At 35.6% G+C, this 13,147-nt stretch overlaps 1 protein-coding gene across 1 annotated transcript in view; it reads right to left on the bottom strand.

Annotated features, from left to right (window-relative positions):
- Window positions 1-13,147, bottom strand: part of COL25A1 (collagen type XXV alpha 1 chain) — a 461,378-nt gene that overhangs the window by 189,175 nt on the left and 259,056 nt on the right. The window contains exon 4 of the mRNA XM_061191166.1: window positions 11,613-11,620. Within this exon, the coding sequence (XP_061047149.1) occupies window positions 11,613-11,620 (8 nt within the window). The remainder of the gene's footprint in view (window positions 1-11,612; window positions 11,621-13,147) is intronic.

Raw genomic sequence — 13,147 nt, 5'->3', positions numbered from 1 at the left:
AACATTCTCCAGGATAGATCATATCTTGGGTCACAAATCAAGCGTTGGTAAATTTAAGAAAATTGAAATTGAATCAAGTATCTTTTCCGACCACAATGCTATGAGACTAAGTATCAATTACAGGAAAAAATCTGTAAAAAATACAAACACATAGAGGGTAAACAATACACTACTTAATAACCAAGAAATCACTGAAGAAATCAAAGAGGAAGTTAAAAAATACCTAGAAACAAATGACAATGAAAACACGATGACCCAAAACTTATGGGAAGCAGCAAAAGCAGTTCAAAGACGGAAGTTTATAGCAATACAAGCCTACCTCAAGAAACAAGAAACATCTCAAATAAACAACCTAACCTTACACGTGAAGCAATTAGAGAAAGAAGAACAAAAAAAACCCCAAAGTTACCAGAAGGAAAGAAATCATAAACAACAGATCAGAAATAAATGCAAAAGAAATGAAGAAAATGATAGCAAAGATCAGTAAAGCTAAAAGCTGGTTCTTCTAGAATATAAACAAAATTGATAAGCCATTAGCCAGACTCATCAAGAAAAAGAGGGAGAGGACTCAAATCAATAGAATTAGAAATGAAAAAGGAGAAGTAACAACTGACACTGCAGAAATACAAAGGATCATGAGAGAGTACTACAAGCAACTATATACCAATAAAATGGACAACTTGGAAGAAATGGACAAACTCTTAGAAAAGCACAACCTTCTGAGACTGAACCAGGAAGAAATAGAAAATATAAACAGACCAATCACAATCACTGAAATTGAGACTGTAATTAAAAATCTACCAACAAACAAAAGCCCAGGACCAGATGGCTTCACAGGAGAATTCTATCAAACATTTAGAGAAGAGCTAACACCTATCCTTCTCAAACTCTTCCAAAATATTGCAGAGGGAGGAACACTCCCAAACTCATTCTAGGAGGCCACCATCACCCTGATACCAAAACCAAACAAAGATGTCACAAAGAAAAAAAACTACAAGCCAATATCATTGATGAACACAGATGAAAAACTCCTCAACAAAATACTAGCAAACAGAATCCAACAGCACATTAAAAGGATTATACACCATGATCAAGTGTGGTTTATCCCAGGAATGCAAGGATTCTTTAATATATGCAAATCAATCAATGTGATACACCATATTAACAAATTGAAGAATAAAAACCATATGATCTTCGCAATAGATGTAGAAAAAGCTTTCGACAAAATTCAACACCAATTTATGATAAAAACCCTCCAGAAAAAAAAACACACAAAAAAACCCTCCAGAGAGTAGGCATAGAGGGAACTTATCTCAACATAATAAAGGCCATATATAACAAACCCACAGCCAACATCGCCCTCAATGGTGAAAAACTGAAGCCATTTCCACTAAGATCAGGAACAAGACAAGGTTGCCCACTCTCACCACTATTACTCAACGTTGTTTTGGAAGTTTTAGCCACAGCAATCAGAGAGGACAAAGAAATAAAGGAATCCAAACTGGAAAAGAAGAAGTAAAGCTGTCACTGTTTGCAGATGACATGATACTATATATACAGAATCCTAAAGATGCTACCAGAAAACTACTAGAGCTAATCAATGAATTTGGTAAAGTAGCAGGATACAAAATTAATGCACAGAAATCTCTTGCATTCCTATACACTAATGATGAAAAATCTGAAAGAGAAATTAAGAAAACACTCCAATTTACCATTGCAACAAAAACAATAAAATACTTAGGAATAAACCTACCTAAGGAGACAAAAGACCTGTATGCAGAAAACTATAAGACACTGATGAAAGAAATTAAAGATGATACAAACAGATGGAGAGATATACCATGTTCTTGGATTGGAAGAATCAACATTGTGAAAATGACTCTACTACCCAAAGCAATCTACAGATTCATTGCAATCCCTATCAAACTACCAATGGCATTTTTCACAGAACTAGAACAAAAAATTTCACAATTTGTATGGAAACACAAAAGACCCCGAATAGCCAAAGCAATCTTGAGAAAGAAATATGGAGCTGGAGGAATCAGGCTCCCGGACTTCAGACTCTAACTCAAAGCTACACTAATCAAGACAGTATGGTACTGGCACAAAAACAGAAATATAGATCAATGGAACAAGATAGAAAGCCCACACATAAACCCATGCACATATGGTCATCTTATTTTTGATAAAGGAGGCAAGAATATACAATGGAGAAAAGACAGCATCTTCAATAAGTGGTGCTGGGAAAACTGGACAGCTACACGTAAAAGAATGAAATTAGAACACTCCCTAACAACATACACAAAAATAAACTCAAAATGGATTAAAGACCTAAATGTAAGGCCAGACACTATAAAACCCTTTGAGGAAAGCATAGGCAGAACACTCTATGACATAAATCACAGCAAGATCTGTTTTTACCCACCTCCTAGAGAAATGGAAATAAAAACAAAAATAAACAAATGGGACCTAACGGAACTTAAAAGCTTTTGCACAGAAAAGGAAAACATAAACAAGGCAAGAAGTCAACCTGCAGAATGGGAGAAAATATTTTCTAATGAAGCAACTGACAGAGGATTAATCTCCATTATTTACAAGCAACTCATGCAGCTCAATATCAAAAAAACAAACAACCCAATCCCAAAATGGGCAGAAGACCTAAATAGACATTTCTCCAAAGAAGATATTCAGATTGCCAACAAACCCATGAAAGGATGCTCACCATCACTAATCATTAGAGAAATGCAAATCAAAACTACAATGAGGTAACACCTCACACCAGTCAGAATGGCCATCATCAAAAAATCTACAGTAAATGCTGGAGAGGGTGTGGAGAAAAGGGAACCCTCTTGCACTGTTGGTGGGAATGTAAATAGATACAGCCACTATGGAGAACAACAGTATGGAGGTTCCTTAAAAAACTAAAAATAGAGCTACCATATGACCCAGCAATCCCACTACTGGGCATATACCCTGAGAAAACCATAATTCAAAAAGAGTCATGTACCACAATGCTCATTGCAACACTATTTACAATAGCCAGGACATGGAAGCAACCTAAGTGTCGATCGACAGATGAATGGATAAAGATGTGGCACATATACACAGTGGAATATTATTCAGCCATAAAAAGGAATGAAAGTGAGTTATTTGTAGTGAGGTGAATGGACCTAGAGTCTGTCATACAGAGTGAAGTAAGTCATAAAGAGAAAAATAGATACCGTATAGTAAAACATATAAATATAATCTAAAAAAAAAAAAAAAGGTTCTGAAGAACCTAGGGGCAGGACAGGAATGAAGATGCAGACGTAGAGAATGGACTTGAGGACACAGGGAGGGGGAAGGGTAAGCAGGGATGAAGTGAGAGAGTGGCATGGACATATATACACTACCAAATGTAAAATAGATAGCTAGTGGGAAGCAGCCGCATAGCACAGGGAGATCAGCTTGGTGCTTTGTGACCACCTAGAGGGGTGGGATAGGGAAGGTGGGGAGGAGACGCAAGAGGGAGGAGATATGGGGATATATGTATATGTATAGCTGATTCACTTTGTTATACAGCAGAAACTAACACACCATTGTCAAGCAATTATACTCCAATAAAGATGTTAAAAAAAAAAAGAAAATACACATCAGGACACAAGGTTACACGTCACAATCTTCCTGTACTTATGAAACCACAGGACCACAGAGGCTCATGGCTAGAAGGAAGTTGGAGGGATTTACTTCATACAGATTCTATGCCATGGATTGCTCATCAAAAGTAAGGCTATTTAACTTCTCAGACTACCTTTGTGATTTACATTAAATTTACGGAATGGAGGCATGGGCAATTACCATTAAACTTGCCACGTAAGTCTTGATATTTTATCCAATTTCTTATTTGTTGAGATAAATATTTTTCGTTGAGCACAGAATTTGGGAAATAAAATGTTCTAAAAATAACTTTATAGACACATTCAGATTTCAGTTTATGGAAAAGAAGTGGAAGGAAAAATATGCAAAAAATTAAATGATGCTAAAAATAGGAGGGGTATGGTCACTGAAAGTTACAATTATCAATAATTGGATACTATATCTAACTAAATATAATACTGATCAATCCATTTAATCATAATAAAGCCACTGTTCATCCATTTTGTTCAGATGCAAGAAAGATAGAGGTAGCCTCATCCACCAGAGGACAGACAGCAGAAGCAAGAAGAACTACAATGCTGCAGCCTGTGGAACAAAAACCACATTCACAGAAAGATAGACAAGAGGAAAAGGCAGAGGGCTATGTACCAGGTGAAGGAACAGGATAAAACCCCAGAAAAACAACTAAATGAAGTGGAGATAGGAAACCTTCCAGAAAAAGAACTCAGAATAATGATAGTGAGGGTGATCCAGGACCTCAGGAAAAGAATGCAGGAAAAGATAGAGAAGTTGCAAGAAATGTTTAACAAAGACCTAGAAGAATTAAAGAACAAACACCTAGAAGAATTAAAGAACAAAAGAAGAGAGATGAACAATACAATAACTGAAACGAAAAATACACTGAAAGGAATCAATAGCAGAATAACTGAGGCAGAAGAATGGATAAGTGATCTGGAAGACAGAATGGTGGAATTCACTGCCACGGAACAGAATAAAGAAAAAAGAATGAAGACAAATGAAGACAGCCTAAGAGACCTCTGGGACAACACTAAATGCAACAACATTTGCCTTATAGGGGTCCCAGAAGGAGAAGAGAGAGAGAAAGGACCCAAGAAAATATCTGAAGAGATTATAGTCGAAAACTTCCCTAACATGGGAAAGAAAATAGCCACCCAAGTCCAGGAAGCACAGAGAGTCCCAGGCAGGATAAACCAAAGGAGAAATATGCTGAGACACACAGTAATCAAATTGACAAAAATTAAAGACAAAGAAAAATTATTGAAGACAACAAGGGAAAAATAACAAATAACATACAAGGGAACTCCCATAAGGTTAACAGCTGATTTCTCAGCAGAAACTCTACAAGCAAGAAGGGAGTGGCATCAGATATTTAAAGTGATGAAAGGGAAGAACCTACAACCAAGATTACTCTACCTGGCAAGGATCTCATTCAGATTCGACAGAGAAATCAAAAGCTTTACAGACAAGTGAAAGCTAAGAGAATTCAGCACCACCAAACCACCTTTACAACAAATGCTAAAGGAACCTCTCTAAGTGGGAAACACAAGAGAAGAAAACGACCTACAAAAACAAACCCATAACAATTAAGAAAATGGTATTAGGAACAAAAATATCGATAATTACCTTAAACATGAATGGATTAAATGCTCCAACCAAAAGACACAGGCTCGCTGAATGGATACAAAAACAAGATCCATATATATGCTGTCTACAAGAAACTCACTTCAGACCTACGAACACATACAGACTGAAAGCGAGGGGATGGAAAAAGATACTCCATGCAAAAGGAAATCAAAAGAAAGCTGGAGTAGCAATACTCATATCAGATAAAATAGAACTTAAAATGAAGTATGTTACAAGAGACAAGGAAGGACACTACATAATGATCAAGGGATCAATCCAAAAAGAAGATATAACAATTATAAATATATATGCACCCAACATAGGAGCACCTCAATACATAAGGCAACTGCTAACAGCTCTAAAAGAGGAAATTGACAGTAACACAATAATAGTGGGGGACTTTAACACCTCACTTACACCAATGGACAGATCATCCAAACAGAAAATTAATAAGGAAACAGAAGCTTTAAATGACACAATAGACCAGATAGATTTAATTTATATTTATAGGACATTCCATCCAAAAACAGGAGATTACACTTTCTTCTCAAGTGTACATGGAACATTCTCCAGGATGTATCACATCTTGGGTCACAAATCAAGCCTCAGTAAATTTAAGAAAATTGAAATCATATCAAGCATCTTTTCTGACCACAACGCTATGAGATTAGAAATCAATTACAGGGATAAAAATGTAAAAATCACAAACACATGGAGGCTAAACAATACGTCACTAAATAACCAAGAGGTCACTGAAGAAATCAAAGAGGAAATCAAAAAATACCTAGAAACAAATTACCACGAAAACATGACAATCCAAAACCTATGGTATTTAGCAAAAGCAGTTTTAAGAGGGAAGTTTATAGCAATAAAACCCTACCTCAAGAAACATGAAAAATCTCAAATAAACAATCTAACCTTACACCTAAAGGAACTAGAGAAAGAAGAACAAACAAAACCCAAAGTTAGTAGAAGGGAAGAAATCATAAAGATCAGAGAAGAAATAAATGAAATAGAAACAAAGAAAACAATAGCAAAGATCAATAAAACTAAAAGTTGGTTCTTTGAGAAGATAAACAAAATTGATAAACCATTAGCCAAACTCATCAAGACAGAGGCAGAGGACTCAAATCAATAAAATTAGAAATGAAAAAGGAGATGTTACAACAGACAATGCAGAAGTACAAAGCATCCTAAGAGACTACTACAAGCAACTCTATGCCAATAAAATGGACAACCTGGAAGAAATGGACAAATTCTTAAAAGGTATAACCTTCCAAGACGGAACCAGGAAGAAACAGAAAATATGAACAGACCAATCACAAGTAATGAAATTGAAACTGTGATTAAAAATCTTCCAACAAAGAAAAAGTCCAGGACCAGATGGCTTCACAGGTGAATTCTATCAAACATTTAGGAAGAGCTAACACCTATCTTTCTCAAGCTATTCCAAAAAATTGGAGAGGAAGGAACACTCCCAAACTCATTCTACGAGGCCACAATCACCCTGATACCAAAACCAGACAAAGATACTACAAAAAAAGACAATTACAGACCAATATCACTGATGAATATAGATGCAAATATCCTCAACAAAACACTAGCAAACAGAATCCAACAGCACATTAAAAGGATCATACACCATGATCAAGTGGGATTTATCCCAGGGATGCAAGGATTCTTCAATATAAGCAAATTAATCAATATGACACACCATATTATCAAATTGAAGAAGAAAAACCATATGATCATCTCAATAGATGCAGAAAAAGCTTTTGACAAATTTCAGCACCCATTTATGATAAAACTCTCCAGAAAGTGGGCATAGAGGGAACCTACACGAACATAATAAAGGCCATATATGACAAACCCATAGCAAACATCATTCTCAATGGTGAAAAACTGAAAGCATTTCCTCTAAGGTCAGGAACAAGACAAGGATGTCCACTCTCACCACTATTATTCAACATAGCTTTGGAAGTCCTAGCCACGGCAATCAGAGAAGAAAAAGAAATACAAATTGGAAAAGAAGAAGTAAAACTGTCACTGTTTGCAGATGACATGATACTATACATAGAGAATCCTAAAGATGCCACCAGAAAACTACTAGAGCTAATCAATGAATTTGGTAATGTAGCAGCATACAAAATTAATGCACAGAAATCTCTTGCATTCCTATACACTAATGATGAAAAAGCCAAAAGAGAAATTAAGGAAACACTCCCATTTATCACTGCAGCAAAAAGAATAAAATACATAGGAATAAACCTACCTAGGGAGACAAAAGACCTGTATGCAGAAAACTATAAGACACTGGTGAAAGAAATTAAAGATGATACGAACAGATGGAGAGATATACCATGTTCTTGGATTGGAAGAATCAATATTGTGAAAATGACTATATTGCCGAAAGCCATCTACAGATCCAATGCAATCCCTATCAAATTACCAATCACATTTTTTACAGAACTAGAACAAAAAATCTTAAAATTTGTATGGAGACACAAAAGACCCCGAATAGCCAAAGCAGTCTTGAGGGAAAAAAACGGAGCTGGAGGAATCAGACTCCCTGACTTCAGACTATACTACAAATCTACAGTAATCAAGACAATATGGTACTGGCACAAAAACAGAAATATAGATCAATGGAACAGGATAGAAATCCCAGAGATAAACCCATGCACCTATGGTCAACTAATCTATGACAAAAGAGGCAAGGATATACAATGGAGATAAGACAGTCTCTTCAATAAGTGGTGCTGGGAAAACTGGACAGCTACATGTAAAATAATGAAGTTAAAACAGTCCCTAACACCATACACAAAAATAAACTCAAAATGGATTAGAGACCTAAATGTAAGACCGGGCACTATAAAACTCTTAGAGGAAAACATAGGAGGAACACTCTTTGACATAAATCACAGCAAGATCTTTTTTGATCCATCTCCTAGAGTAATGGAAATAAAAACAAAAATAAACAAATGGGACCTAATGAAACTTAAAAGCTTTTGCACAGCAAAGGAAACCATAAACAAGATGAAAAGACAACCCTCAGAATGGGAGAAAATATTTGCAAACAAATCAACAGACAAAGGATTAATCTCCAAAATATATAAACAGCTCATGTAGCTCAATATTCAAAAAACAAACAACCCAATCCAAAAATAGGCAGAAGACCTAAATAGACATTTCTCCAAAGAAGACATACAGATGGCCAAGAAGCACATGAAAAGCTGCTCAGCATCACTAATTATTAGAGAAATGCAAATCAAAACTACAATGAGGTGTCACCTCACACCAGTTAGAATGGGCATCATCAGAAAATCTACAAACAACAAATGCTGGAGAGGGTATGGAGAAAAGGGAACCCTCTTGCACTGTTGGTGGGAATGTAAATTGATACAGCCACTATGGGGAACAGTATGGAGGTTCCTTAAAAAACTAAAAATAGAATTACCATATGACCCAGCAATCCCACTACTGGACATATACCCAGAGAAAACCATAATTCAAAAAGACACAGGCACCCCAATGTTCACTGCAGCACTATTTACAATAGCCAGGTCATGGAAGCAACCTAAATGCCCATCGACAGATGAATGGATAAAGAAGATGTGGTACATATATACAAGGGAGTATTACTCAGCCATAAAAAGGAACGAAATTGGGTCATTTGTAGAGACGTGGATGGATCTAGAGACTGTTATACAGAGTGAAGTAAGTCAGAAAGAGAAAAACATATATCGTATATGAACGCATACATGTGGAACCTAGAAAAATGGTACAGACGAACCAGTTTGCAGGGCAGAAATAGAGACACAGAGGTAGAGAACAAACGTATGGATACCAAGGGGGGACAGTGGAGGGGTAGGGGTGGTGGTGTGATGAATTGGGAGATTGGGATTGACATATATACACTAATATGTATAAAATGGATAACTAATAAGAACCTGCTGTATAATAATAAAAAAAAAGAAATACAATGGAAATATTTTATCAAGCCACCTACTCTAAAGGAAAATTTGATGAAAAACAAATACAATACCTTGAAAATCATATATGGGGGTTTAGAAATTGGAGGCTTAAGAGGATTTCATTACAAGGTATTTCACCCCTAAGGGCTCCCATGATAGGGGGTCCCAAGTACTTACGGTAAGACTCCATTGTACTAGAAAAGGTAGCACAATGAATATATATATTTTTTCTCTTTTTCACAATCAATGGTTTTTTGTCTTATCAAATGTGAGCAACTTAACTCGAGTTATCTTTTAGTCAGTATAAAAAAAGTGTGGATATATGTATATGTATAACTGATTCACTTCGCTGTACAGCAGAAACTAGCACAACATTGTAAATCAACTATACTCCAATAAAAATTTAAAAACAAAACAAAGATAACACACAAAAGAACACAAAAGAAAACCTCATAATTACATATACCTTATTTCTTGGATCTGATGCAATTTGCTAAACACATTATAACTTCTTTAAAATGCATCTGAGATGCCGTAGTATTAATGCTTATTGTATAGATTAGCCATTTTACATTTTTTGGTCATGTTTTTATTATATGTAATTATTTATATCAAGAAATATAATTTGATATTGAATCACTATGTTGTACCCCTGAAACTAATATAATATTGTAAATCAACTATATTTCAATAAAAAAAAGAAATACAATTTGACCCATGGCTAGCCAAACCTGTGTAACAATGAGCCATATTATAATATACTTACAATTTCAAGGAAGAAGGATAACGTGGTAAGCAGAAACCATTTACAATCAGACATATCTAACTGAATTCCAACTTTGCAAACCCTCTTTAGCTGTACAGCCATTGATAAGTAACCTCTATGAGCCTCAGTTTCCTTGTTGACAATGGTAATGTTTAGAGACATTAATGGGAATGGGGATGGTAACATCAGAGACAAAATAAATGTATGTAAAGTGCCTAGAATATTGCTTGCCATACACAGGGGCTTAAAACATATTAGTCCTCTTTTTTAATATATAATAAGAAAAGGAAAAAACAATTGAAATGTTCTAGGTGGAGAACCTGCACTAATAGATGGCCCCCTGCAAGCAAGAGCCATATGGGTGTCTAAACCTGTGAAGGACCAAACAGGAAATACTAGAATCCTCAATATCATCACAAGGCAGAAATGAGATTTAACTGCCTCTTGGCCTGCCTAATACTTACCTCCACAAAAAGAAGCCTTGAATGCTCTATTCTGGATGTAATCTCCAGAGTTTCCTTTGGGTAGTAGTGGTTTGTTTCTAGTTTTAAAGACAGAGTCTTAAATATGAAGCCAAAGAATAAGGCTCCTAGACCTGGGGCATGCCATCTGCCTAGCATTAAGCAAAAGCTGCAAGTCAGTTACAGAAGCAAAGTCATTTCTAACATGATTTATGTTCCGTCCTTGAACGTGGCAGGAAGACTGCAAAAGATATTTGGAAGCCAATGCTTCCTGTGAATAAAGTAAACGAGTATATGCTAAGCCCCTCTCCCTGGACCATGCTGGTCTGTTAGAGAAGTTGCCAATGCAGAGTCTGTGAACCCTGGAGCAAACCGGCTATTCGGAATGAGAAAATATCTCCAGGCCAATGATCATTGCTACCGTAAATGTACAGAGCACAGTACGGCACCAGGGTCAGATGACAGATATCCAGGATATTACTCAAAAACACATCTAGCTCAAAGCTGACAAGATAATCTGTTCCTGTGAGTACAAAGCAGGCTGGAATGCTGCAGCCATGACCTACACAAGGAAAGAAAAAAGAAAGTGCAACTCTCCAAGGGCTCCAACTCAAGCTCTTTATGCAGGCAAAACTCCAAGGGACTTCAAAGGGAGTGTTGCTTATGGAGAGAGCGCTGAACCAAGCCCACCGGGGGTATCACTTCCATGATCATGTTGCCATCTACTTTTCGTGAACTGGCAAATGCAAATATTTCAGATACAAGCTTAAATGAATGAAAAAAGAAGTGTGAAAGAGCTTGAGGGTTTGCTCGCAAAGAAACCTCAGAATTTCAGGAAAAGCATTTAATATCAGGAGCTTCATAAGTTATTCCAACATTCCCAAGACAGTAATTGGTTTGTGATCGTATTAGAAATAAAAGTTTTTTTTTAATTGACACATATTCCACTCCTACATATCACATGATCACAAAACAGTATACTCAAAAAATAATGTCCCACAGTTAAATACTCTTAAAAAGGTCAGCAACATTTTTCTAATTGAAATATAGAGTATATTTTGATGTTTTAACAGTGTTAACATACGTGATTTGATTAACGTAGAGGAGCCAGAATGCAGCAAATATACTTACAGGAGGACCTATGGTTGGGGGAGAGTAGAGAGAATAAGAAAAAGGGAGAGACAAATTAGTGAATATACAAATAGTAAGATTTAATAAAAGATTAGAACATCATCATAATCATCAGCACAATACAAGAGACATAGAAATCACTTAAGAATTTAGTGCCTCTCAGTCATTTTTTAGATCATGAACCTATTATGAGACCATATCAGAAAAATGCATTTACATCTATGTGCACATAAAATTTTTTGTAAAATTTCAAAGAATATTCCCTGAGACTGTTTATGAATTACTGAGAAGTTCATATATTTTAAGAAAAGACTGCCTAATTTATACACCTAAAAATTTAGATAAAATATGAAGGAAGAGCGTTAGTCATTTATGATAGACCAGTTGTAGACAATTGATATATAAATTTCCTGAGTTTGGTAAAATGGCTAAATCAGAAAGGTACCTGCTATTTGTTCTAAGAATGTTTATCATTCAGTAGTATTGTCAATATATAAAAGACTAAGTCCTGATGTTTATATAAGTTTCTTTAAAACTATGTATTCTCATCAAAACACAGGCAAAGTCTAAGAAAATTTCAATATTTTGCACACCATATGTTCAATTAAAGCGCCAGTTCTCAGTAGCCAAGAAGTTGGGAATTGATTTTTATATTTTCTGTAAAACTGTATAAGTACAAAATTTTCACTTTTTTTTCTTAATCCTCTTTCTCTCTTTTGACACAAAGATCAATTCAGTGATTATTTGGGTCCACCAATGTTTTATCATTTCTTTTTCCTCAAAAACAAATTTATAAAGCATCCTGTATTATAAAACTTTGCACTCAATGAAAGGGATACCTATACAATTTTCCAGTTACTTAGAGTGAATGAGGTTTAAAAATAACTTTTGATAATTCTCTTCAAGGAATTAAAAATTAGCAGCTATGTTTTCATAAAAACCTTTTTACTTTGACATCATATTTCCAAAAGGGAGAGGAAATGAGACAAAAAAAATCAATCTGCCGTCTGCTCTTTTTGATAGGTTAGTATTTCTATTTTTTAACCCTTAGTAGATTGTTTTTAATATTAATAAATACTTGTAGAAAATGCTGGAAAATAGCATTTCTTAGTACACTAAAATGAAACCTTAAATTACCTTCCTCTTATCTTGCAAGGAAGAATTGATGTCCTGTTAAGACTTCACATTTACATTTACATTTTTGGAGTCTGAGACTTTATAAAGCTAGTGAAACCGTAAGTGAACACACTCATTTGAATACCTTGGTTTCAGAAAAAAATAGTTTTTATTTGACTTTGCATATAGGGATTTGGCCTGAAAGCAAAAAATAAAACAAAACAAAACAAAAATCACTAAAATGCGTGTCAGGACAATTGGTTGTGCTTCTAGTTCTGCTCATAAAAAATTGCATGGTCGGGCTTGCCTGGTGGCGCAGTGGTTGAGAGTCTGCTTGCCAATGCAGGGGACACGGGTTCGAGCCCTGGTCTGGGAAGATCCCACATGCCGCGGAGCAACTGGGCCCGTGAGCCACAATT

This window comes from Eubalaena glacialis, chromosome 5, assembly GCF_028564815.1.
Source record: "Eubalaena glacialis isolate mEubGla1 chromosome 5, mEubGla1.1.hap2.+ XY, whole genome shotgun sequence".
Taxonomy (NCBI): Eukaryota; Metazoa; Chordata; class Mammalia; order Artiodactyla; family Balaenidae; genus Eubalaena; species Eubalaena glacialis.
Note: the sequence above shows the minus strand (reverse complement) of the source record. Positions and strands in the feature narration are given on the sequence as shown.